The sequence below is a fragment of the Salvelinus namaycush genome, chromosome 2 (genome assembly GCF_016432855.1).
Source record: "Salvelinus namaycush isolate Seneca chromosome 2, SaNama_1.0, whole genome shotgun sequence".
NCBI classification, from domain to species: domain Eukaryota; kingdom Metazoa; phylum Chordata; class Actinopteri; order Salmoniformes; family Salmonidae; genus Salvelinus; species Salvelinus namaycush.
In genome coordinates, this window is record NC_052308.1 from 77,185,048 (window position 1) to 77,209,640 (window position 24,593).

The 24,593-nt window shown below is 48.2% G+C and overlaps 1 protein-coding gene across 4 annotated transcripts; it reads right to left on the minus strand.

Moving 5' to 3' along the window:
* Positions 1–233: 233 nt before the first annotated feature.
* LOC120018348 lies at positions 234–19,794 on the minus strand. Of its 4 annotated transcripts, none has more exons than XM_038961513.1 (12): positions 19,329–19,794; positions 18,681–18,809; positions 16,952–18,402; positions 15,630–16,673; positions 14,725–15,530; positions 14,273–14,451; positions 3,634–3,852; positions 3,123–3,239; positions 2,893–2,985; positions 2,645–2,758; positions 1,380–1,465; positions 234–1,084 (listed from the first exon to the last, which is right to left on the minus strand). In XM_038961513.1, the coding sequence occupies exons 1-12, from the start codon at positions 19,485–19,487 to the stop codon at positions 919–921; spliced, it is 4,563 nt and encodes a 1,520-aa protein (XP_038817441.1). In that variant the 5' UTR covers positions 19,488–19,794; the 3' UTR covers positions 234–918. The 4 variants fall into 4 exon arrangements, with proteins under 4 accessions (XP_038817441.1, XP_038817433.1, XP_038817423.1 ...); XM_038961505.1 differs by having other exon boundaries at positions 14,273–14,386; positions 14,417–14,451; positions 14,725–16,673; XM_038961495.1 differs by having other exon boundaries at positions 14,725–16,673.
* Positions 19,795–24,593: the final 4,799 nt, after the last annotated feature.

Below are 24,593 nucleotides of genomic sequence, written 5' to 3' on the forward strand. Positions count from 1 at the left end.
GGGGAAAAACTCATTCTGATTGGCTGGCTCCCAATTGGGTGGACCTATGCCCTCCAGGCCCAGCCATGGCTGTGCCCCTGCCCAGTCATGTGAAATCCATAGATTAAGACCTCATGAATTCATTTCAATTGACTGATTTCCTTATATGAACTCTAACTCAGTAATATTGTTAATTGTTGAATGTTGCGTTTATATTTTTGTTCAGTTTACATTCAAACAACCTGACAAGTACATTTTTTATAAAAACATTTATTAAAAAACACTTCTAAATAATTTAGAACAAAAACAGTAGGAAAGAACACTCAGAACAGACCTTCAAAACTAGACTTGGGTTTTCTGGGCTTTGGTTGCTTTGCCATCCCAATACCGTACCACAAACAGGTATAGGAAATATAAATAGTGTAAAACGTGTAAAACTAACATATTACGAACAGTGTGTCCAAAAACAAGTCCTGAGGTCTTGTGGTAAGAAATACAATACTTTCCAGATGGCTAGCAAGAAACACTATGCATGCATCCCAAATGGCAGCCTATTCCCTGTATTGCACTACTTTGACCAGGGCCCATAGGGCCGTATTGTTTTAGGGTTAAGTGAGATGGATTGTGTGTGTGTGTATATTTAGGTATCAACAGTATTCATTACCTGGGTCAAGGGAGGGACTACCTGAACTTGTCCAATAAGAAAAATAAACACTTTCATTTTCCAAAACATTTTCACTAATGAATATGACCCTGAATTTGTCCAATAAGAAACGCTTGTTTTCATTTTCCAAAACATTTCCACTAATGAATATGACCCTGAACTTGTCCAATAAGAAACGCTCGTTTTCGTTCTCCTGTGCAAAACGTTTTGCTACACTGTGCCAAAATGAACACGACCCAGTTCCAGTCCAGTCTAGCCCGATAAGTAGACCATCTTCACCGAGATCTGCGGGACTGGGTGGTCTTGGGGACCCTTTGAGGGTTGGGTCGAAAAGACCCACGTGTCTGCTTCACGACGTTCCCCTCTACCCCAGCCAGAGGGCCCTTCTGGCAGGCAACAACCACAGCTCCAGTCCCCCTCTGCCCCTCTGCCGCTTTCCTCCTGATGGGAGAAGAAGAGAGGGGAACAATAGGTTGATGAGTGAGACAGTAGGACTCTTTTACTAGTATCATACTATCACTATGCTGGGCAGTAGTCACTGCCTGGGCTGTACTAGCTTGGGTAGAAGTATGGCTCTTCTATAACCAAACATTTTATTAACACAACTCTAACCTTGTACTGATAACCCTGAACTCAGAACATACAAGTCATACACTTGCTGTCTTGCTCTGACAATGTCTGTTTTATATACAATAACTATCTAGTCTAGTGACACATCTTCTATTACAGGACTCACATCATGACTCCTCTCTTCCTCTCCAAGGCCTTCTGTGTAGCAGCTGACAGAGAACTCTTCCCCCTGGTCGACCCCGTTTCCCCAGTCTGTGGACCCAAACACACAGTTTGATACACAAACACTCCTGAAATGTGTGTATGCTGATGTATATTTGTTCTACATTTAATCCTAATCTTTCTATCCAGACCCCAAAGCATCTCATGTTGGAGGCTTTATTGTGCACAAGGAAGTAACTAATTGCACCCCAAAATATCTCAAACGTCATCATGATACCTAAATGCTATTTGTTGGATTTATTCTGCTGATCTGTGTACTTCTGTATGTATGTATATATATATATATTGTAACACATGTTTTGATTACCACTATGCATGATTGTAGTTTTAACGTAGAGGTACTTGGGGATTTTGGCTATGAGTTCCTTTATCTACTTCCCCAGAGTCCGATGAGGTCATGTCTCTGTGTGCAGTTTGAAAGATGTTGCTAACTAATGCTACAGCAATTTCTAACTAGCATTAGCATAATGACTGGAAGTCTATGGTATCTGCTAGCAAAACCACCTCTCTTCCTTCCTAATTGACACAGAGACATAAAAATGGTATCCACAAGTTCACTTGCATAAAAAAAACAATGTATTTGGCACAGGTCTTGATGCTCGGATGGTTTAACTACTAAAACGAGTTAGCCAGACGGCCAAAAATAAAAACTACATAAAAACTAATGCTCTTGAAATGTTTGTCAGCGCTCCCCCGGTGGTTACCTTGTGTTTCATCTCCCTGTCCCTGGCCAGCTGTCTGTTCCCCCCCCCCGGTGGTTACCTGGTGTCTCATCTCCCTGTCCCTGGCCAGCTGTCTGTTCCCCCCCCCCCCCCGGTGGTTACCTGGCGTCTCATCTCCCTGTCCCTGGCCAGCCGTCTGCCCCCCCCCCCCCCAGTGGTTACCTTGCGTCTCATCTCCCTGTCCCTGGCCAGCTGTCTGTCCCCCCCCCCCCCCCCCCCGGTGGTTACCTGGCGTCTCATCTCCCTGTCCCTGGCAGCTGTCTGTCCCCCCCCCCCCCCCCCCGGTGGTTACCTGGCGTCTCATCTCCCTGTCCCTGGCCAGCCGTCTGCCCCCCCCCCCCCCCCCCCCCCAGTGGTTACCTTGCGTCTCATCTCCCTGTCCCTGGCAGCTGTCTGTCCCCCCCCCCCCCCCCCCCCCGGGGTGTTACCTGGCGTCTCATCTCCCTGTCCCTGGCCAGCTGTCTGTTCCCCCCCCCCCGGTGGTTACCTGGCGTCTCATCTCCCTGTCCCTGGCCAGCTGTCTGTCCCAGCTGATGATCTGCATCCTGTCTCCTGCTGACAGACAGAAGACGTCCTGGAACTCATAACGTGCCGATCGGAGCTGGAACAAGACACCACTCCTGAGAATTAGTCTGTCTGTGTGTGTAGAGACTGTGTTGTGCGCGCCAGAGTGTGTGTGTGTGTGTGTGTATAGAGACTGTGTTGTGTGCGCCAGAGTGTGTGTGTGTTAGTTACCTGCAGTGTGACTCTCTCCTGCAGCACCAGGTCTTGCCTGCTGTCTCTCCCAGGGCTCTGGGGCTGGAAGGACTGCAGGAACTGCTGCGTGTCCTGAGGGAGGGGGGACACACGCGCGCACACACAGTCATACACACACAGCGAAAATAAATGATTAAACACACATCCATAAATCACATCTTCCATAAATCCCATGATGGGCTGTGTGTTTCTGAGACTGTGTGTGTCACCTTGATGGTACATAGCAGCTGTCCCACTCTCTCTGTGCGTAGGAGCCTCCTGGTTAGGTATCCCTTCACTGCTGCTGCCACCAGGGGGCCAAAACACACAGACAGACACCTGGGAGACTGAGGAGAGAGGAGGGAGAGATGAGGGGGGGTGGGGAGAGACGAGGGGGGAGAGACGAGGGGGGAGAGACGAGGGGGGGAGAGACGAGGGGGGGAGAGACGAGGGGGGTGGGGAGAGAGGAGGGAGAAATACCAATTCCGTCAATGACAACCAATTAATTTCCCACCAAGATTCTCAAGGTCCTTTCAACTGGTGGCCAACTGTAGCTGTAGACATGCACGTACACACATACGAACGCACACACAGACACACTCACCTGCACACAGACACAGACACACACACACCTGCACTCTGACTTGAATCATCCTCCAACTAACCGTTGTGCTTCTCACTTGTTGATTATAAACTGATGATCCAAATATACAAAGTCAGTCAGGTGTGAATTGAATTTACCCGTGAGGGGGAGTCTGGGTCTGAAAGGAGGGATCTTGGTGGGGGGGAGTCTGGGTCTGAAAGGAGGGATCCTGGTAAAGGGGAGAACAGAGGGATGGACAGGGGGATGGAAGAGAGGGGGAGGAGGGAGGTCGTGTTGTCCCCTAGACGTGCGCTGGATGTGGGGCAGGACACAGGGAAGGACAAACTCTGGAGTAGCTGGTAACGTACAGCCAGCATCTGACAGACAGGAGAGAGGAATGAGAGAGACAGAGAGGAATGAGAGAGAGAGAGAGAGAGAGAGAGGAATGAGAGAGAGAGAGAGAGAGAGAGAGAGAGAGAGAGAAGAATGAGAGAGAGAGGAGAGAGAGAGAGATAGAGAGGAATGAGAGAGAGGGAGGAATGAGAGAGAGAGAGGAATGAGAGAGAGAGAGGAATAAGAGAGAGAGAGAGAGAGGAATGAGAGAGAGAGGAATGAGAGAACGAGAGAAAAATAAAGAGAGAGAGGAATGAGAGAAGAATGAGAGAAAAAGTAAGAGTAAAAAAGAGAGAGAAAGAGAGGACCATTAGTGCTCAGAGCGACTATCTGGCACTTAACCAGCACCCCTCATGAATTAAACTAATGATCATCTCCTTTTCTGTGTCATATCCCCCCTCTGCCTCCTTCCTTCCATCCCAGCTACCCTACATCTCTGTCTCCCTCCATCTCTCTATCCACGACCCAGCTACCCTCCTGTTACAGGCAACACATCATCAATGATGGAGGGAGGGGAGAAGACAAAGGTTTTATTATTAAACAGCTTTATGTTAATGATGGTGTTAGAGCTACACAGACACACACAGACGGAAGGTAACCTGCCTAAATGATTTCACCCCGTAGCACTCACATCGGTAGCCATGAAGTGCTTTGAAAGGCTGGTCATGGCTCACATCAACAGCATCCTCCCGGATACCCTAGACCCACTCCAATTCACATACTGCCCCAACAGATCCACAGATGATGCAATCACACTCCACAATGTTTCTCACCTGGACAAAAGGAACACCTATGTGAGAATGATGTTCATTGACTACATCTCAGCGTTCAACACCATAGTGCCCACACAGCTCATCACTAAGCTAAGGACCCTGGAACTAAACACCTCCATCTGCAACTGGATCCTGGACTTCCTGAATGGCTGCGCCCAGGTGGTAAGGGTAGGTAGCAACACATCTGCCACGCTGATCCTCAACACTGGAGCCCCTCAGGGGTATTTGCATAGTCACCTCCCGTACTCCTTGTTCACCCACGACTGCGTGGCCAGGTACGACTCCAACACCATCAAGTTTGCAGACGACACAACAGTGGTAGGCCTGATCACCGACAATGACGAGACGGCCTATAGGAAGGAGGTCAGATACCTGGCAGTGTGGTGCCAGAACAACAACCTCTCCCTCAATGTGATCAAGACAAAGGAGCTGATCGTGGACTATAGGAAAAGGAGGGCCAAACAGGCCCCCATTAACATCGACGGGGCTGTAGTGGAGCGAGTTGAGAGTTTCAAGTTCCTTGGTGTCCACATCACCAACAAACTATCATGGTCCAAACATACCAAGACAGTTGTGAAGAGGGTACGACAAAACCTTTTCCCCTTCAGGAGACTGAAAAGATTTGGCATGGGTCCCCAGATCCTCAAACGGTTCTACAGTTGCACCATCAAGAGCATCCTGACTGGTTGCTTCACCGCCTGGTATGGCAACTGCTCGGCATCTGACCGTAAGGCATTACAGAGGGTAGTGTGTACGACCAAGTACATTTTTGGGGCCAAGCTTCCTGCCATCCAGGACCTATATAGTAGGTGGTGTCAGAGGAAGGCCCAAAAAATGGTCAAAGACTCCAGTCATCCTAGTCATAGACTGTTTTATCTGCTACCGCACGGCAAGCAGTACCAGAGAGCAAAGTCTAGATCCAAAAGGCTCCTTAACAGATTCTACCCCCAAGCCATAAGACTGCTGAACAATTAATCAAATGGCCACCGGACTATTTACGTTGACCCCCCCCACCTTTGTTTTTACACTGCTGCTACTCGCTGTTTATTATCTATGCATAGCAACTTTACCCCCACCTACATGTACAAATGACCTTCACTAACCTGTACCCCCGCATACTGACTCGGTACCGGTGTCCCCTGTATATAGCCTCATTATTGTTATGTCATTTTCTTATGTTACTTTCATTTATTTTTTTACTTTAGTTTATTTAGTAAATATTTTCTATTTCTTGAACTGCATTGTTGGATAAGGGCTTGTCAGTAAGCATTTCACTGTGAGGTCTATACCTGTTGTATTCGGCACATAAAATGTCATTTGAAATACAAGGAATGGATGCCAGCTAACATGTTGGTTGTCCTTGGGTTTAACACACACACACACACACACACACACACACACACACACACACACACACACACACACACACACACACACACACACAGTGAGGTAACCAACCTCAGCCACTCTTCCTCTTAGGGCTCCAATGAAACATTTATAGTAGAATCTCTCCCTGGTCCTTAAAACTGGAGGAGAGTTTCAAGGTCTCTTATAATGGGCATATGTCTGCAGTCTGCACAAGCTGCGTGTGTGTGTGTGTGTGTGTGTGAGAGAGGATGTAATTAAGCTGAAATACCTGTCTCTCTTTTGAGGAACATTAAGGTTGATGTAACAGCACAAGCTGGGCGAGAATCAGAGAGAGGGAGGGAGAGAGAGGAATTGAGAGAGAGGGAGAGGGAGGAATTGAGAGAGAGGGAGAGGGAGGAATTGAGAGAGAGGGAGGAATTGAGAGAGAGGGAGGAATTGAGAGAGAGGGAGGAATTGAGAGAGAGGGAGGAATTGAGAGAGAGGGAGAGGGAGGAATTGAGAGAGAGGGAGAGAGAGGAATTGAGAGAGAGGGAGAGAGAGGAATTGAGAGAGAGGGAGGAATTGAGAGAGAGGGAGGAATTGAGAGAGAGGGAGGAATTGAGAGAGAGGGAGAGGGAGGAATTGAGAGAGAGGGAGAGGGAGGAATTGAGAGAGAGGGAGAGGGAGGAATTGAGAGAGAGGGAGAGGGAGGAATTGAGAGAGAGGGAGAGGGAGGAATTGAGAGAGAGGGAGAGGGAGGAATTGAGAGAGAGGGAGAGGGAGGAATTGAGAGAGAGGGAGAGAGAGGAATTGAGAGAGAGGGAGAGAGAGGAATTGAGAGAGAGGGAGAGGGAGGAATTGAGAGAGAGGGAGAGGGAGGAATTGAGAGAGAGGGAGAGGGAGGAATTGAGAGAGAGGGAGAGGGAGGAATTGAGAGAGAGGGAGAGGGAGGAATTGAGAGAGAGGGAGAGGGAGGAATTGAGAGAGAGGGAGGGAGGAATTGAGAGATAGGGAGGGAGAGGGAGGAATTGAGAGATAGGGAGGGAGAGGGAGGAATTGAGAGAGAGGGAGGGAGAGGGAGGAATTGAGAGAGAGGGAGGAAGAGGGAGGAAGAGGGAGGAATTGAGAGAGAGGGAGGGAGAGGGAGGAATTGAGAGAGAGGGAGGAAGAGGGAGGAATTGAGAGAGAGGGAGAGAGAGGAATTGAGAGAGAGGGAGAGGGAGGAATTGAGAGAGAGGGAGGGAGGAATTGAGAGAGAGGGAGAGGGAGGAATTGAGAGAGAGGGAGGGAGAGGGAGGAATTGAGAGAGAGGGAGGGAGAGGGAGGAAGAGGGAGGAATTGAGAGAGAGGGAGGGAGAGGGAGGAATTGAGAGAGAGGGAGGGGGAGGAATTGAGAGAGAGGGAGGGGGAGGAATTGAGAGAGAGGGAGAGGGAGGAATTGAGAGAGAGGGAGAGGGAGGAATTGAGAGAGAGGGAGGGAGGAATTGAGAGAGAGGGAGGGAGGAATTGAGAGAGAGGGAGGGAGGAATTGAGAGAGAGGGAGAGGGAGGAATTGAGAGAGAGGGAGGGAGGAATTGAGAGAGAGGGAGGAATTGAGAGAGAGAGAGGAATTGAGAGGGAGGGAGAGGGAGGAATTGAGAGAGAGGGAGAGAGAGGAATTGAGAGAGAGGGAGAGGGAGGAATTGAGAGAGAGGGAGAGGGAGGAATTGAGAGAGAGGGAGAGGGAGGAATTGAGAGAGAGGGAGAGGGAGGAATTGAGAGAGAGGGAGAGGGAGGAATTGAGAGAGAGGGAGGGAGGAATTGAGAGATAGGGAGGGAGAGGGAGGAATTGAGAGAGAGGGAGGGAGAGGGAGGAATTGAGAGAGAGGGAGGAAGAGGGAGGAAGAGGGAGGAATTGAGAGAGAGGGAGGGAGAGGGAGGAATTGAGAGAGAGGGGGGAAGAGGGAGGAATTGAGAGAGAGGGAGAGAGAGGAATTGAGAGAGAGGGAGAGGGAGGAATTGAGAGAGAGGGAGAGGGAGGAATTGAGAGAGAGGGAGGGAGGAATTGAGAGAGAGGGAGGGAGGAATTGAGAGAGAGGGAGGGAGGAATTGAGAGAGAGGGAGGGAGGAATTGAGAGAGAGGGAGGGAGAGGGAGGAATTGAGAGAGAGGGAGGGAGAGGGAGGAAGAGGGAGGAATTGAGAGAGAGGGAGGGAGAGGGAGGAATTGAGAGAGAGGGAGGGAGAGGGAGGAATTGAGAGAGAGGGAGGGGGAGGAATTGAGAGAGAGGGAGGAATTGAGAGAGAGAGAGAGGGAGGAATTGAGAGAGAGGGAGAGGGAGGAATTGAGAGAGAGGGAGAGGGAGGAATTGAGAGAGAGGGAGGGAGGAATTGAGAGAGAGGGAGGGAGGAATTGAGAGAGAGGGAGAGGGAGGAATTGAGAGAGAGGGAGGGAGGAATTGAGAGAGAGGGAGAGGGAGGAATTGAGAGAGAGGGAGAGAGAGGAATTGAGAGAGAGGGAGAGGGAGGAATTGAGAGAGAGGGAGAGGGAGGAATTGAGAGAGAGGGAGAGGGAGGAATTGAGAGAGAGGGAGAGGGAGGAATTGAGAGATAGGGAGGGAGAGGGAGGAATTGAGAGAGAGGGAGGGAGAGGGAGGAATTGAGAGAGAGGGAGGAAGAGGGAGGAAGAGGGAGGAAGAGGGAGGAATTGAGAGAGAGGGAGAGAGAGGAATTGAGAGAGAGGGAGAGGGAGGAATTGAGAGAGAGGGAGAGGGAGGAATTGAGAGAGAGGGAGAGGGAGGAATTGAGAGAGAGGGAGGGAGGAATTGAGAGAGAGGGAGGGAGGAATTGAGAGAGAGGGAGGGAGAGGGAGGAATTGAGAGAGAGGGAGGGAGAGGGAGGAAGAGGGAGGAATTGAGAGAGAGGGAGGGAGAGGGAGGAATTGAGAGAGAGGGAGGAAGAGGGAGGAATTGAGAGAGAGGGAGGGAGAGGGAGGAATTGAGAGAGAGGGAGGGGAGGAATTGAGAGAGAGGGAGAGGGAGGAATTGAGAGAGAGGGAGAGGGAGGAATTGAGAGAGAGGGAGAGGGAGGAATTGAGAGAGAGGGAGGGAGGAATTGAGAGAGAGGGAGGGAGGAATTGAGAGAGAGGGAGGGAGGAATTGAGAGAGAGGGAGGGAGGAATTGAGAGAGAGGGAGGGAGAGGGAGGAAGAGGGAGGAATTGAGAGAGAGGGAGGGAGAGGGAGGAATTGAGAGAGAGGGAGGGAGAGGGAGGAATTGAGAGAGAGGGAGGGGGAGGAATTGAGAGAGAGGGAGGGGGAGGAATTGAGAGAGGGGAGAGGGAGGAATTGAGAGAGAGGGAGAGGGAGGAATTGAGAGAGAGGGAGGGAGGAATTGAGAGAGAGGGAGGGAGGAATTGAGAGAGAGGGGGGAAGAGGGAGGAATTGAGAGAGAGGGAGAGAGAGGAATTGAGAGAGAGGGAGAGGGAGGAATTGAGAGAGAGGGAGAGGGAGGAATTGAGAGAGAGGGAGGGAGGAATTGAGAGAGAGGGAGGGAGGAATTGAGAGAGAGGGAGGGAGGAATTGAGAGAGAGGGAGGGAGGAATTGAGAGAGAGGGAGGGAGGAATTGAGAGAGAGGGAGGGAGAGGGAGGAATTGAGAGAGAGGGAGGGAGAGGGAGGAAGAGGGAGGAATTGAGAGAGAGGGAGGGAGAGGGAGGAATTGAGAGAGAGGGAGGGAGAGGGAGGAATTGAGAGAGAGGGAGGGGGAGGAATTGAGAGAGAGGGAGGGGGAGGAATTGAGAGAGAGGGAGGGGGAGGAATTGAGAGAGAGGGAGAGGGAGGAATTGAGAGAGAGGGAGAGGGAGGAATTGAGAGAGAGGGAGGGAGGAATTGAGAGAGAGGGAGAGGGAGGAATTGAGAGAGAGGGAGGGAGGAATTGAGAGAGAGGGAGAGGGAGGAATTGAGAGAGAGGGAGAGGGAGGAATTGAGAGAGAGGGAGAGGGAGGAATTGAGAGAGAGGGAGGGAGAGGGAGGAATTGAGAGAGAGGGAGGGGGAGGAATTGAGAGAGAGGGAGGGGGAGGAATTGAGAGAGAGGGAGAGGGAGGAATTGAGAGAGAGGGAGAGGGAGGAATTGAGAGAGAGGGAGGGAGGAATTGAGAGAGAGGGAGGGAGGAATTGAGAGAGAGGGAGAGGGAGGAATTGAGAGAGAGGGAGGGAGGAATTGAGAGAGAGGGAGAGGGAGGAATTGAGAGAGAGGGAGAGAGAGGAATTGAGAGAGAGGGAGAGGGAGGAATTGAGAGAGAGGGAGAGGGAGGAATTGAGAGAGAGGGAGAGGGAGGAATTGAGAGAGAGGGAGAGGGAGGAATTGAGAGATAGGGAGGGAGAGGGAGGAATTGAGAGAGAGGGAGGGAGAGGGAGGAATTGAGAGAGAGGGAGGAAGAGGGAGGAAGAGGGAGGGAGAGGGAGGAATTGAGAGAGAGGGAGGAAGAGGGAGGAATTGAGAGAGAGGGAGAGAGAGGAATTGAGAGAGAGGGAGAGGGAGGAATTGAGAGAGAGGGAGAGGGAGGAATTGAGAGAGAGGGAGAGGGAGGAATTGAGAGAGAGGGAGGGAGGAATTGAGAGAGAGGGAGGGAGGAATTGAGAGAGAGGGAGGGAGAGGGAGGAATTGAGAGAGAGGGAGGGAGAGGGAGGAAGAGGGAGGAATTGAGAGAGAGGGAGGGAGAGGGAGGAATTGAGAGAGAGGGAGGAAGAGGGAGGAATTGAGAGAGAGGGAGGGAGAGGGAGGAATTGAGAGAGAGGGAGGGGGAGGAATTGAGAGAGAGGGAGAGGGAGGAATTGAGAGAGAGGGAGAGGGAGGAATTGAGAGAGAGGGAGGGAGGAATTGAGAGAGAGGGAGGGAGGAATTGAGAGAGAGGGAGGGAGGAATTGAGAGAGAGGGAGGGAGGAATTGAGAGAGAGGGAGGGAGAGGGAGGAAGAGGGAGGAATTGAGAGAGAGGGAGGGAGAGGGAGGAATTGAGAGAGAGGGAGGGAGAGGGAGGAATTGAGAGAGAGGGAGGGGGAGGAATTGAGAGAGAGGGAGGGGGAGGAATTGAGAGAGAGGGAGAGGGAGGAATTGAGAGAGAGGGAGAGGGAGGAATTGAGAGAGAGGGAGGGAGGAATTGAGAGAGAGGGAGGGAGGAATTGAGAGAGAGGGAGGGAGGAATTGAGAGAGAGGGGGGAAGAGGGAGGAATTGAGAGAGAGGGAGAGAGAGGAATTGAGAGAGAGGGAGAGGGAGGAATTGAGAGAGAGGGAGAGGGAGGAATTGAGAGAGAGGGAGGGAGGAATTGAGAGAGAGGGAGGGAGGAATTGAGAGAGAGGGAGGGAGGAATTGAGAGAGAGGGAGGGAGGAATTGAGAGAGAGGGAGGGAGAGGGAGGAAGAGGGAGGGAGAGGGAGGAAGAGGGAGGAATTGAGAGAGAGGGAGGGAGAGGGAGGAATTGAGAGAGAGGGAGGGAGAGGGAGGAATTGAGAGAGAGGGAGGGGGAGGAATTGAGAGAGAGGGAGGGGGAGGAATTGAGAGAGAGGGAGGGGGAGGAATTGAGAGAGAGGGAGGGGGAGGAATTGAGAGAGAGGGAGAGGGAGGAATTGAGAGAGAGGGAGGGAGGAATTGAGAGAGAGGGAGAGGGAGGAATTGAGAGAGAGGGAGGGAGGAATTGAGAGAGAGGGAGAGGGAGGAATTGAGAGAGAGGGAGAGGGAGGAATTGAGAGAGAGGGAGAGAGAGGAATTGAGAGAGAGGGAGAGGGAGGAATTGAGAGAGAGGGAGAGGGAGGAATTGAGAGAGAGGGAGAGGGAGGAATTGAGAGAGAGGGAGGGAGAGGGAGGAATTGAGAGAGAGGGAGGGAGAGGGAGGAATTGAGAGAGAGGGAGGGAGAGGGAGGAATTGAGAGAGAGGGAGGAAGAGGGAGGAAGAGGGAGGGAGAGGGAGGAATTGAGAGAGAGGGAGGAAGAGGGAGGAATTGAGAGAGAGGGAGAGAGAGGAATTGAGAGAGAGGGAGAGGGAGGAATTGAGAGAGAGGGAGAGGGAGGAATTGAGAGAGAGGGAGAGGGAGGAATTGAGAGAGAGGGAGAGGGAGGAATTGAGAGAGAGGGAGGGAGGAATTGAGAGAGAGGGAGGGAGGAATTGAGAGAGAGGGAGGGAGAGGGAGGAATTGAGAGAGAGGGAGGGAGAGGGAGGAAGAGGGAGGAATTGAGAGAGAGGGAGGGAGAGGGAGGAATTGAGAGAGAGGGAGGAAGAGGGAGGAATTGAGAGAGAGGGAGGGAGAGGGAGGAATTGAGAGAGAGGGAGGGGGAGGAATTGAGAGAGAGGGAGAGGGAGGAATTGAGAGAGAGGGAGAGGGAGGAATTGAGAGAGAGGGAGGGAGGAATTGAGAGAGAGGGAGGGAGGAATTGAGAGAGAGGGAGGGAGGAATTGAGAGAGAGGGAGGGAGAGGGAGGAATTGAGAGAGAGGGAGGGAGAGGGAGGAAGAGGGAGGAATTGAGAGAGAGGGAGGGAGAGGGAGGAATTGAGAGAGAGGGAGGGAGAGGGAGGAATTGAGAGAGAGGGAGGGGGAGGAATTGAGAGAGAGGGAGGGGGAGGAATTGAGAGAGAGGGAGAGGGAGGAATTGAGAGAGAGGGAGAGGGAGGAATTGAGAGAGAGGGAGGGAGGAATTGAGAGAGAGGGAGGGAGGAATTGAGAGAGAGGGAGAGGGAGGAATTGAGAGAGAGGGAGGGAGGAATTGAGAGAGAGGGAGAGGGAGGAATTGAGAGAGAGGGAGAGAGAGGAATTGAGAGAGAGGGAGAGGGAGGAATTGAGAGAGAGGGAGAGGGAGGAATTGAGAGAGAGGGAGGGAGGAATTGAGAGATAGGGAGGGAGAGGGAGGAATTGAGAGAGAGGGAGGGAGAGGGAGGAATTGAGAGAGAGGGAGGAAGAGGGAGGAAGAGGGAGGGAGAGGGAGGGAGAGGGAGGAATTGAGAGAGAGGGAGAGGGAGGAATTGAGAGAGAGGGAGGGAGGAATTGAGAGAGAGGGAGGGAGGAATTGAGAGAGAGGGAGGGAGAGGGAGGAATTGAGAGAGAGGGAGGGAGAGGGAGGAAGAGGGAGGAATTGAGAGAGAGGGAGGGAGAGGGAGGAATTGAGAGAGAGGGAGGAAGAGGGAGGAAGAGGGAGGGAGAGGGAGGAATTGAGAGAGAGGGAGGAAGAGGGAGGAATTGAGAGAGAGGGAGAGAGAGGAATTGAGAGAGAGGGAGAGGGAGGAATTGAGAGAGAGGGAGAGGGAGGAATTGAGAGAGAGGGAGGGAGGAATTGAGAGAGAGGGAGGGAGGAATTGAGAGAGAGGGAGGGAGAGGGAGGAATTGAGAGAGAGGGAGGGAGAGGGAGGAAGAGGGAGGAATTGAGAGAGAGGGAGGGAGAGGGAGGAATTGAGAGAGAGGGAGGAAGAGGGAGGAATTGAGAGAGAGGGAGGGAGAGGGAGGAATTGAGAGAGAGGGAGGGGGAGGAATTGAGAGAGAGGGAGAGGGAGGAATTGAGAGAGAGGGAGAGGGAGGAATTGAGAGAGAGGGAGGGAGGAATTGAGAGAGAGGGAGGGAGGAATTGAGAGAGAGGGAGGGAGGAATTGAGAGAGAGGGAGGGAGGAATTGAGAGAGAGGGAGGGAGGAATTGAGAGAGAGGGAGGGAGGAATTGAGAGAGAGGGAGGGAGAGGGAGGAATTGAGAGAGAGGGAGGGAGAGGGAGGAATTGAGAGAGAGGAAGGGAGAGGGAGGAATTGAGAGAGAGGGAGGGAGAGGGAGGAATTGAGAGAGAGGGAGGGAGAGGGAGGAATTGAGAGAGAGGGAGGGAGAGGGAGGAATTGAGAGAGAGGGAGGGAGAGGGAGGAATTGAGAGAGAGAAGCAGGCAGGGAGGGATACAGGTGCCAGCTAGATGGGTTTATAGGTGACCTTGGTTAGATGTCACAGTTATTGGAGTTGCTAGTGTAGTGGTCATATTGCGGTCCAGCGCTCTCTCTCCCTCTCCCTCCTTCTCTCTCACCTGCAGTAGTTGTTGCTGTTCATCAATTGTTTAGAGGTCAGGGTTGGGGTCAATTCCCTTTTAATGCTTGTCAATTCAGGAAGTACACAGAAATTCCAATGACTAATTCTCTTCAAAGCTTTTCAATGAGGAGATGTGGAATTGGAATTTGGTTTACTTTCTGATTTGACTGGAAGTGAAACTGGATTGAGCCCAAACCTGTAAGAGGTTGTATTGTAGTAATACTGTGGTCATACTGAGGTGGTGGTCAGCGGTCTCTCTCACCTGCAGTAGTTGTTGCTGCTGTCTCCTCTGCTCCTCCTTCAGGGCTCTGACCTGGGCTGCATGGGTCTGCTTCAGCTGGAGCTGCTGGTTCTCCTGACTGGAACAGGATCCCACCTGCTGGTTCTGACTGGAACAGGATCCCACCTGCTGGTTCTCCTGACTGTGTGACCGCACCGCAGCTAGGAGGGAGACGGGTAACAGTCAGACAGGAAGGGCTAGCTAGGGCTCTGATGTGATTTACAGACTCTTATTCAGGGATATTATGGATTGACAAACGTTTGTTCTGCACTTGTTGCCTTTATAATGAATGAATAAACAGCATAAAATGCTTATTTGAGTTTGGAGCCACTGAATGTTATATAATGTATTGAGAAAATATTGAATGAAGTTTGAGATGACCATCCAGGAAGACATCCTAATCTAAATCCACTGTGGACATTGGCTGGCCTTACCTTTAGGAGTACTGGAGTGAGGCCTGTCCATCACCTCTCTTCGTCCTCGTCCCCTGTTCCCCTCTGTCGTGTGCATGACCAGTCTACGTTTGGCCCTTGACGCCCCTCCCTGACCACCACCTCCGTTCTCAGGGGTCAGCTGCTTCCCCGCGGGGTCATGACCTTTCAACGACCCCTCTGACCCTGACCCTCCCTGGAGCCAGAGCCCTGAGGGCGTGTCCACGTCATACGATTGGTTGATGGATTGGAAGTGGGCAGGGTCCTCCAGATAACTCTTCCACTCCATTGGCTGGTGCTGGTTGTCACTGGCGTCTGAGAGGACGGAGAAAGGTGTTTTGTGTGATGCTGGAATCTTGACGACGTCATTCCGAACCTTGATGACTTCCGACGGAACCTTGATGACATCATATGGAACCTTCCGGAACACGTCAGGAACTCTCCTCTTCTGAGTGAGGGAGGTGACGAGGCCCGCTGCAAGAGGCTGCTGCTGGCGACCATCTTGTCTTTTGTAACCCGTTGTAACAGTGATCTCCACCTCCTTGACCAATGGAGGTACGCTGTCACACCACTGGACTCTACAGGGGACCACCGCCATCTTATCAGCTGACCTCTGACCTCCATCCCCTCTTCCTTTCTCACTGTCAGTAAGGTTACTCTCTGCCTGACTCTCAGGTGTATGGTAGTCCATGTATTTATGTGGCGGGTCCATGGTAAGGTTACTACTATTATCAGTCTGGCTGTTGTTGTGTGTCTGGTTCCCTGTTCTCTGTAAGGCCTGGCTGTCAGGTGTGTGGTCGTCCATGTATTTGTGTTGTTGGTCTATATTATCAGTCTGACTGTTGTTGTGTGTCTGGTTCCCTGTTCTCTGTAAGGCCTGGCTGTCAGGTGTGTGGTCGTCCATGTATTTGTGTTGTTGGTCTATATTATCCGTCTGGCTGTTGTTGTGTGTCTGGTGGCTCTCTGGTGTCTCTGTGAGCGTGGACTCCAGGTCTGAGATCAGTATTTTGAGGCTGGACAGGTTGAGCTCCAGCTGAGCTATCTGTTCTGCCTGGTCTGAGCTCCTACGCATAGGTGTTGTACCACCCCCAGCCACTAGGGGCGCTCTGTGCAGATGCCTTTGGTCCCGAGCATCATTCTTTTCCTGCCCAGTCACCGACCCCACCTCGTTGTCTACATTCAAAGGTGTGTTTACCAGGATCTGCCTCTTGGGGGTGCCACGCCCTCCTCCCCCACTGTTTCCTTTACTCTTACAGCGGATAGGGCTCATACTAAACTGGGGGGTAGGGACGGTCTGGAACCTACTACCCCCCAGAGAGGAAGGCCTCGGCAGGGTAGAGCTCTTCTCCCTGACTAGGTAGAATGATTTCTGGGTTATGGAGGCTGAGATAGGATGTAGAAGGTTCTCCATTAGCTTTGACGGTGCTGCTGTGACGTCTGGTGAGAGGTGTAGCTGGATGTCTGGTGAGAGGGGTAGCTGTATGTCTGGTGAGAGGTGTAGCTGGATGTCTGGTGAGAGGTGTAGCTGGATGTCTGGTGAGAGGTGTAGCTGGATGTCTTCGGCTGCCGAGCCAGCATCAATGTCCACTCCTGGAGGAGATTGGGATTGGGTGTTTCCTTCTCGACCAACCAAATGTGAAGGGCCATTTCCAGCCTCCAATTCCTTCAATATTCTTTCATGACATCCTTTTTCGTTGAGTCCCATTCTTTCCACAATCCTAGAGCTCGCCTTCTCCTCCTCACGTTGAACCCACGCTTCCTTAGGGAATATCTCTAGTGGTGGCGGTCTGGAAAACTGGACTCCCATTCCCAGATGATCCTTTCTCCAATCCCTGTCCCGGGTTTTCCTTCCCTCCGCCACCACTCTCCCTGACTGGAGGAACTCCTCATTCTCCTTGTCTGAGAAACTGATCTCCTCCTCCATCTTCTGGTGTGTCGAGGCCTCCTGGGTCCTACAATAAAATAGTATTTAAATTGCATATAAAATCACAACAAACTTTACAGTAAAAACATTCAAATGAAGGAGATAAAAAACAGACTGCAAAAAAAAGGAGATTAATACAAAAAAAGATGTCTAAAATAACAGTAAAACCACTGACTAAAAGCCATGCTAAAAAGATGGGTTTTCAAATGTGATTTAAAACCCTCTAATACGTCTGCCCCTCTTACCTGAACACAACAAACAGAAGTCAATAAAACAGATGAATAAAATAACATCAAAAACTGTCACCTGGTAGGACAAGTAGAGGTCTTGGCCTGGTTCTTCAGCTGACGCTGGCGTCTCCGGTGCTCCTGGGACTTTTTCAGCAGGGTCTGAAGGCTGAGGCGGTACGGCCCTGCCACTGGTTCCGATTCCGGGTCCAAGTCTACATCTCCAGTCTGGCTCTTTGGTTCTGATTCTGGCTGGTTCCTGCCTGGTTTGGGGCGTTCCAAAACTGCCTGGGATTTCTTTAGAAGAGTCTGGAGGCTAAGCCGGTATGGTCCCTCCGGTCGTTCCAGGTCTAAGTCTGAAGCCTGATCTGGTTTGCAGAGGTCCGGTGTTGAGGCCTCAGCCTGAGGACATGTCACTACAATCTTGGGTTCAGGACGGTCTGATAGTGATGAGGCTTGATGCTGGGGGAAAGTGACAATATTAGCAGTGCCACACTTCTTTCCTGGATGACTTGCTATGCGGTCTTCTACAGGAGGTGTGATATCGTTGCTCTGTAGCGGCGACGTCCCCAACGCTTCCTCTAAATAGTCTGGTATGACGTCATTACACCAGGACGACGTCACGCTCGCCTCATCTGCAGGGCCACCGGTTATGAGGTCATCGTCACACGGGGACGACCCCTCCTCCAGATCTTCAGCATCAATGGGAGGATGGCTGATGATATTACATGCCTTGGTTGTGTTTGTATCGGAGGTGTTGTGTAGGAGAACCCCCCCCGTTCCAACTGGTGTCCCCTCCTCAGGCCCTGACATAATGCTCTCCCCAGCCTCGGTCCGACTCAACACACAGGTGGCCTCCGCGTTTTCATACGTCACGTACCCCGAAGACTGGTGGCTGATGTCAGCTAGAGGATCCACCGCTGCTTCTCCTGAACCCAGGTCCTCCTCCAGAACACACCCAGCATTGGTGGTCTTATCCTGGTCATACAAGAGTCTCTCCCTGGTCCGGGTCTCTGAAGACTGGTGGCTGATGTCAGCTAGAGGATCCACCGCTGCTTCTCCTGAACCCAGGTCCTCCTCCAGAACACACCCAGCATTGGTGGTCTTATCCTGGTCATACAAGATTCTCTCCCTGGTCCGGGTCTCTGTTTGTGGAGCAACCTGGTTGGTGTGTGTGGTTGTCTCTCTAGCTAGAGAAGGTGTCATTGGGTCACAGACCAGCTTATCTAGGAAGGTCTCCCTCACAGTGGTGGTGTTATGGAGAGTTGTAAGGTGATTCGTTGTGAAGGCGCCGTAGGCTGTCGACGTCATGGGAGGACCTCGCACGAGGATGCCTGCTTTCCCATCATGCATGACGGTTAAGGTTGGTGGGGAGTACGACCCCGGCAAGCTGTTCTTGGTCTCGGTGACATCATCATTCTGCGACGCTAGAACCTGGCAGACATTGCTGTGGTGTAGGTTGGTGGTTTTGGCTGCCGTTAGTCCTGGTTCACCCTGAAAGAACTCCTCCAGTGTTGGTGCTCGCCTCAGCTAGAATACCAGACAGAAAACAAATTTTAAAAAACATGACCATAACAGGAAAGGTGAGAAATGAAAACAATCATATGACATAAATACATACTTTTCACCTTAAAGGCTAGGCAATACATTAAGTTAGCTGAAGTAGCAGGAGTGTACAATTAAATTATATGGGACCGTTTCCCAGCCTCGGCCTGCACAAAAAAAATATTTCATTAGAGATTCTCCAATAATGTTAATCTGCGTCTGGGAAACCAGCCTTATTTGACTTAAAATCCATGTGGATTTACCTGAACACTGTGTAGAATGTTCTGAACGTAGGACATCCTCGTCTCAGAGGGCTGAGTCTTCCTCCTATCCGTCGTCCTCTTGGCTGCCTCTCTGTGTCTCTGCATCTCTTCTCTTTGAACTCCTGTGAGCTGGGAGTGGCAACACAGCCAGACTTTGTCTATGTCCCCCTATTCCCTTTACAGTACACTACTTTTGACCAGGACCCATAGGGCTTACATAGGGAATAGGGTGCCATTTGGGACTCAAATATTTGTCTTGCCATGAGAGGCGGGTCTTAATAATGATAGATATCATAATAATGATAGATATCATAATAATAATGATAGATAACATAATAATAATGATAGATATCTTAATAATGATAGATATCGTAAGGCCCCAAAAAGAAAGTAATATGCATATACCATATAGTCGCAGCAAAGCCCTTGCTAATAATGATTTTAACAGTAGGTTAAAATATAAGACTATAAATACCTAGCTGGGTGCCAAGTCTTCTCTGCTCTTTCCAACTCCGTATGGAATTGTCGTGCAAAAAGACTGGTTCCCTGGCTAGCATATAACTAGCTCCATCATTCCTCACAGGCAACATAACATGTAACATGTAAGTGGTGATATCCATAGAGTTATACAGCAACAAGAAGCCTTACCAATGGAGGAAGGATGGGTATGCCATGGAAACGGATAGCTGATGATCCGTGGCGAGTACATGGTGATTCCAGTGTCCGGCGTTGGTTCTTGTTGTCGTTGCTATCCTTCCTTTTCAGTTCGTAAAGTCGGCGTTGTATGAACTGTTCATAGTCTTCCATTCTGTAACAAAACTATATGTTTCGTTAATTCGTTTTTAGAGCACTGCATTATTTGATGATCACGAAATAACTAACGTTATTGGGGTTTTTTAACTTGTTGTTAGCTAATCTAGCTAGCAGCTAACGTTATCTAGAAAGTTAGCTAATGGTCAACTAATCATTCAACAAAATAGCGCCAACTTTATCAAACAACACAACGTTAAATTAATAGAATGCAAAGTTTACAGAGTCGAAAAAAATATTGCTTAGTGAATGGCTTTAAAACTATTACATTAAACGAATTTGCAAGAGAGATCATTTGTATGTTTACATTTTACCCGCCTCCTCGAGAGAACAAACTGACAGTTTGGAGAAAACTGTCATGGCGTCTACAATTCACGTCATGGATTAACACACCAGGTGGATTTGGATTCAAGATTGAACACAATAATAACTCCAAGTCCGACTTTAAGTACGTCTATAATGTCATGAGTTAACCTATATATTGTGTATATTAGCGATAATTAGTTGTTTTGTCTTGAGATTACTGTTTTTGAAAGTGCTAGTTGGCAAACATGCGAAATTGCTGAAACTATACTCCGGTTCGTATTTTACAACTCTCCATGTATTTTGACAGACAACTAATCTTCGGTTCGTTATTTGCTACTGCCACCTACAGACGTTACTGGCTAATAGGTTGAGTAAACACAATATGGTTCATTTATGCGAACAGTAATACAACAGTAGAAAAACTACATACAGAGATCTTGATGTTTATTGGTAGCACGTCCATTGGACCGCTGATAATGAATTGACGAATCAGCTAAATAAATGCTGATCTTAGCAATTATGGTGATGATTCTACACTAAGGTATACGTCCATTGTAATATACATGTTATTTGTATTAGTTTGTTTCTATTCTATATAATTGTGCTGCATAAAGTATCTGTCCATGCCATGTAAGGTCGATGGGTCAACATATGCTATGCATAATAAAAATTTGATTTGATTTGATGTTACCCTATTTTTCTTTCATAAACGGGAAGTCCATGGGTCTAAAACACAAATGTCATGTATAAATCATTATTCAAGCGTTTCTCACGTAATTAAGAGGTCACAAATGGTCATGTGAGCAGTGAGAGGAGGATGGAGGGAGAGAAAAATGGAGCCGGGGTCAGATACATGTTGTGGATGGATAGTGTTGATAGAACTAGGGCAGACAGAGGATGGCCCCCTTTTCATTATAATAGTGTACAACTTTTGCCAGAGCCCTATGCATCCTGGCGCCCTATTCTCTATACAGTGCACTCCTTTTGACGAGTAGTGCACACAAAAAAGGGAATAGGGTGCCATTTGGGATGCCACCTTTGAAGTTGAAATAAATATGAACTGACCAGAAGAAACACCTTATCATCAGACATTCATGCAGACTACAATACTGTAATATAAAGCAACAGGATAGACTATAAAATGCACCTAGGACTTGAAAAAGTCTTCAATTTGACTAACTACAAAGACTTATTTCAGGCATCATCATATAGTCACTTTATAGCCTATAGCCTGGTCCCAGATCAGTTTGTGCAGTCTTGCCAACTCCTATGGTCCCTGTCATGGCTGTCTGCTGGCTCATGGCTTATACAGCCCAAAGTGATCTGGACCCAGGCTACATAACTATGGAACAATAGGGAAGATACAGTTTGTCCTCTTCAAATTCTGTTTATTGGTCATATACAAAATAAAGTCAACTGTTTATCAACAAACAATACAGTATGTACAACAATAAATTAAAGGATCGATGACAAAACAGTTCATTCCCATGGTTACCAATACATCAGCATTACTTATCTACAAATAGCAAAAAAAGTACAATAATTTAGTTATGAATTTATAAATACTTACAATGAAATGGACTCACTGTCACTTTAGGGTGTTTCCCCATACAAAGTACTGTGACACTCGATATAATAATGTATTACACCCCATAGAGAACATTTTACAAAACACAGATTTTTTTACATTTCCAGGTAATTTGTTACTAATAATTCCCATATTCACAAACTCTACTACTTGTTTTCATAGCTTTTCACTGATCATTGTATACTTTGGAGACACACACAGACTGTGTCCCAAATTACACCTAATTCCCTTTATAGTGCACTACTTTTGACCAGGGCCCTATGAAGGGAATAGGGTGTCATTTGGGAGGCATAGACAGAAACACCCCTGAGTCATATAGTCATATGCTCACCAGTTGACCCAACATGTGGTGTGTTATGGGGAGGGGAGGGGGGGGTTATATAGATAAGCACTTTGTATAAAAGATATTGACCTCAGTCACACTGTACCTGCAGTTTATTAAGCTGACAACAACTTTTAGACGACCAGCCACGACATCACTACTCATCAAGCTCTAGCAGTTCTAGCTCCGCCTCCTTCCTCAAGCCCCACACAGTTTTTGCATATATAGACGTTCACTTGACAACAGTCACCACGACAACATTCATGTGTGCTCGACAACGAGAGGAGGAACAAATCAACAAAACAATCAAGACTAAACAAACTGAACTAATATAACTTGGTGGTGGCACTTTTTGCTTTACGTTATCTAATTTGAGTATATTAAAATGTTTCTCCAAAAACCTTTAACACATTGCTCACAGAATGTTGAAACGCCACAGGACTTACCACAGTCAAAAGTAGAACAACATCAGAAGTTACAAAAGCAAATCTGGGGGGGGGGGGGATTACGAGGACCAAAAACTACTCCATCAGAACAATTTCACAGATCACCAGTCAAACAATATATATTTTTTGCCCATTTAAAAGAGAATCAAAATAGATATTTTTTACATGTATATCACTACATACAGTACATACACCTAAATGCCAGATGTGTGAGTTTCAACGTTAAAGAGATAAGAAAAGGGTTCTTTCTTATCAAACCTTTTCAGTCGAGATTTGCAGCACTCTGTACTTTCTCGGTTGATCAAACCCGCAGATGGGTTATCAGTGCAACCATTCCCGTGGCTTTAACAGTTTTTGTACTTTTAACACCCCCCTTTCCTCCTACCTTCCTCCCCCTTTCCTCCCCATTTAGCTACTGTGTGAAAAGAGAGAGAGCAGAGCATTCCCATCTACTGCACAGCAGTAACTTCCATTAAAGCCTATGGCAGGGTTTCCCCAACCTATTATGAAGATGAAGCAAAACATATTCAATATTGTCTAGGTTTGATATCTAGTTAACGGCAATAGAAGGGTGATTATAAAACCATGTGGAAATTGATCATTTGTACTCTAGAAGTTGCGGATAATTCAACTAAGTACTCAAATAACAAAAGAACCTACGTGGGTAAAACTGGACAGGCAAAAAAATGCTGTTACAAACTTCATGTCTGTGGGAAAACCCTGCTTTTAGACAGACCAAACCATACCCGGCCCACAGAATTATATTGAACAGTAGAATGGAAACGGGCCATCTCGGTATGGGAAACTTGCATTCTATAATTCTTGAATGACAGGATTTCTATGACCCGGCCCCTATATTAACAGATAGCAGACAACAGTGTTACTTCCCTGGCATTTACAGAATAGGATAAACAAACAAACGAAAACATCGGCAATGCAGTCTGCATTAAACATATCCATACATATAAATTATATACAGAGAAAATAAAATAATTATATAAATCACGTCACAAAAATATAACTTATTCAAAGAGCACGGGTGATGTAATCGTAGGCCCATATACCAGTCTTTACGCCCTCGCAGTAGTTTGGGTATCCTAGGATACGCTGTATCTCCAATCTCTTTATTCTCCCAGTTTGAAGAACTCATCTGGAATATTCAGGTTTTTATACATTTAGACGTTTTATTGAGTTGCTAAATAAACAGCTCCTATTCAGAGAGACTTTGTAATTTATGTAATGCATGTTTATAACACATTAATAACACGTGTATTAAGTATTAATAAACATTGTCAATTAATACAACCACCACCACTACATAAGGATATGGGCTGAGCATAGGTACCTTCGATTACATCACCCGCTTTAAATTAAAACAGCATCACGTATCCATAACAACAACATAGTGAACAATAATATTATCATTACCTCGTCATGTACTGTACATTACAACGTCACACCACCACGCGCCAGCCTCACGGTCACCATAACAACCACACGCGCCTAGTCACTAGAAAAACAAAGCTATCAACTTCAATAGTTAAGCCACTTTTGGTACAATTGCAAAAAAGAGGAGATATCAAACACTTTTTACCTTGATTATTTTTTAAAGATCTTTTATAAATAATGTAAAGATACTCAATGTAATTTATAAAATTCAAGATGTGACCATATGTAGACAAAGAATCCTTTGAAGAATACGTAACGTCACTCACACTGATAACTTTATGGTAAAACTTGTGAGAATTAAACCCAACTAACAGATTGAACAGTCCACTATTTAAAAACTGAAAATAAAAATTATTTTTAAATAATTATTTTGACAGTTGAAATATTGGCCATGTCAACAAAATACCTCATAGTCATAGTAACGTTAGTATGTTATTGCCATTCCCAAAAAACGAAACAAAATAAAATCTAACAATAAATTAGAAAAACATTCAAATTGACTATATTTAAATTCTATACATTTTTGACTAAAATGTTGATCTTTCAGTTAGTTTTTGAATGGAGTAATTGCCTAGTCACATAAACACGTGTCAGTCAATGTAATCCCGATAGCTAATACTACAGTATAGTACACAACTCCCAGACAGACAGGAACAGGACAACACTTGGCGATTAGATGCCTAGACCCCTCTGGCCTGTATGGAGATTGGTAATATGGTGATAATTGGTCAGTGCATAACATTAAGCACAGGTAAACACACAGGGACCTGTGATGAAACACAACCTCTTTAGGCCTCCCGAGTGGCGTCATTACAGACCAAGGGCGCACAATTGGCCCATCGTGCTCTAGCGACCTTCTTGTGGTGGGCCGGGCGCATGCACGCTGACTTCGGTCGGCAGTTGTACTGTGTTTCCTACGACACATTGGTGCGGTTGGCTTCTGGTTCTTGGCAGGGTCATGTTTCAGAGGACGCATGGCTCTCAATCTTTGC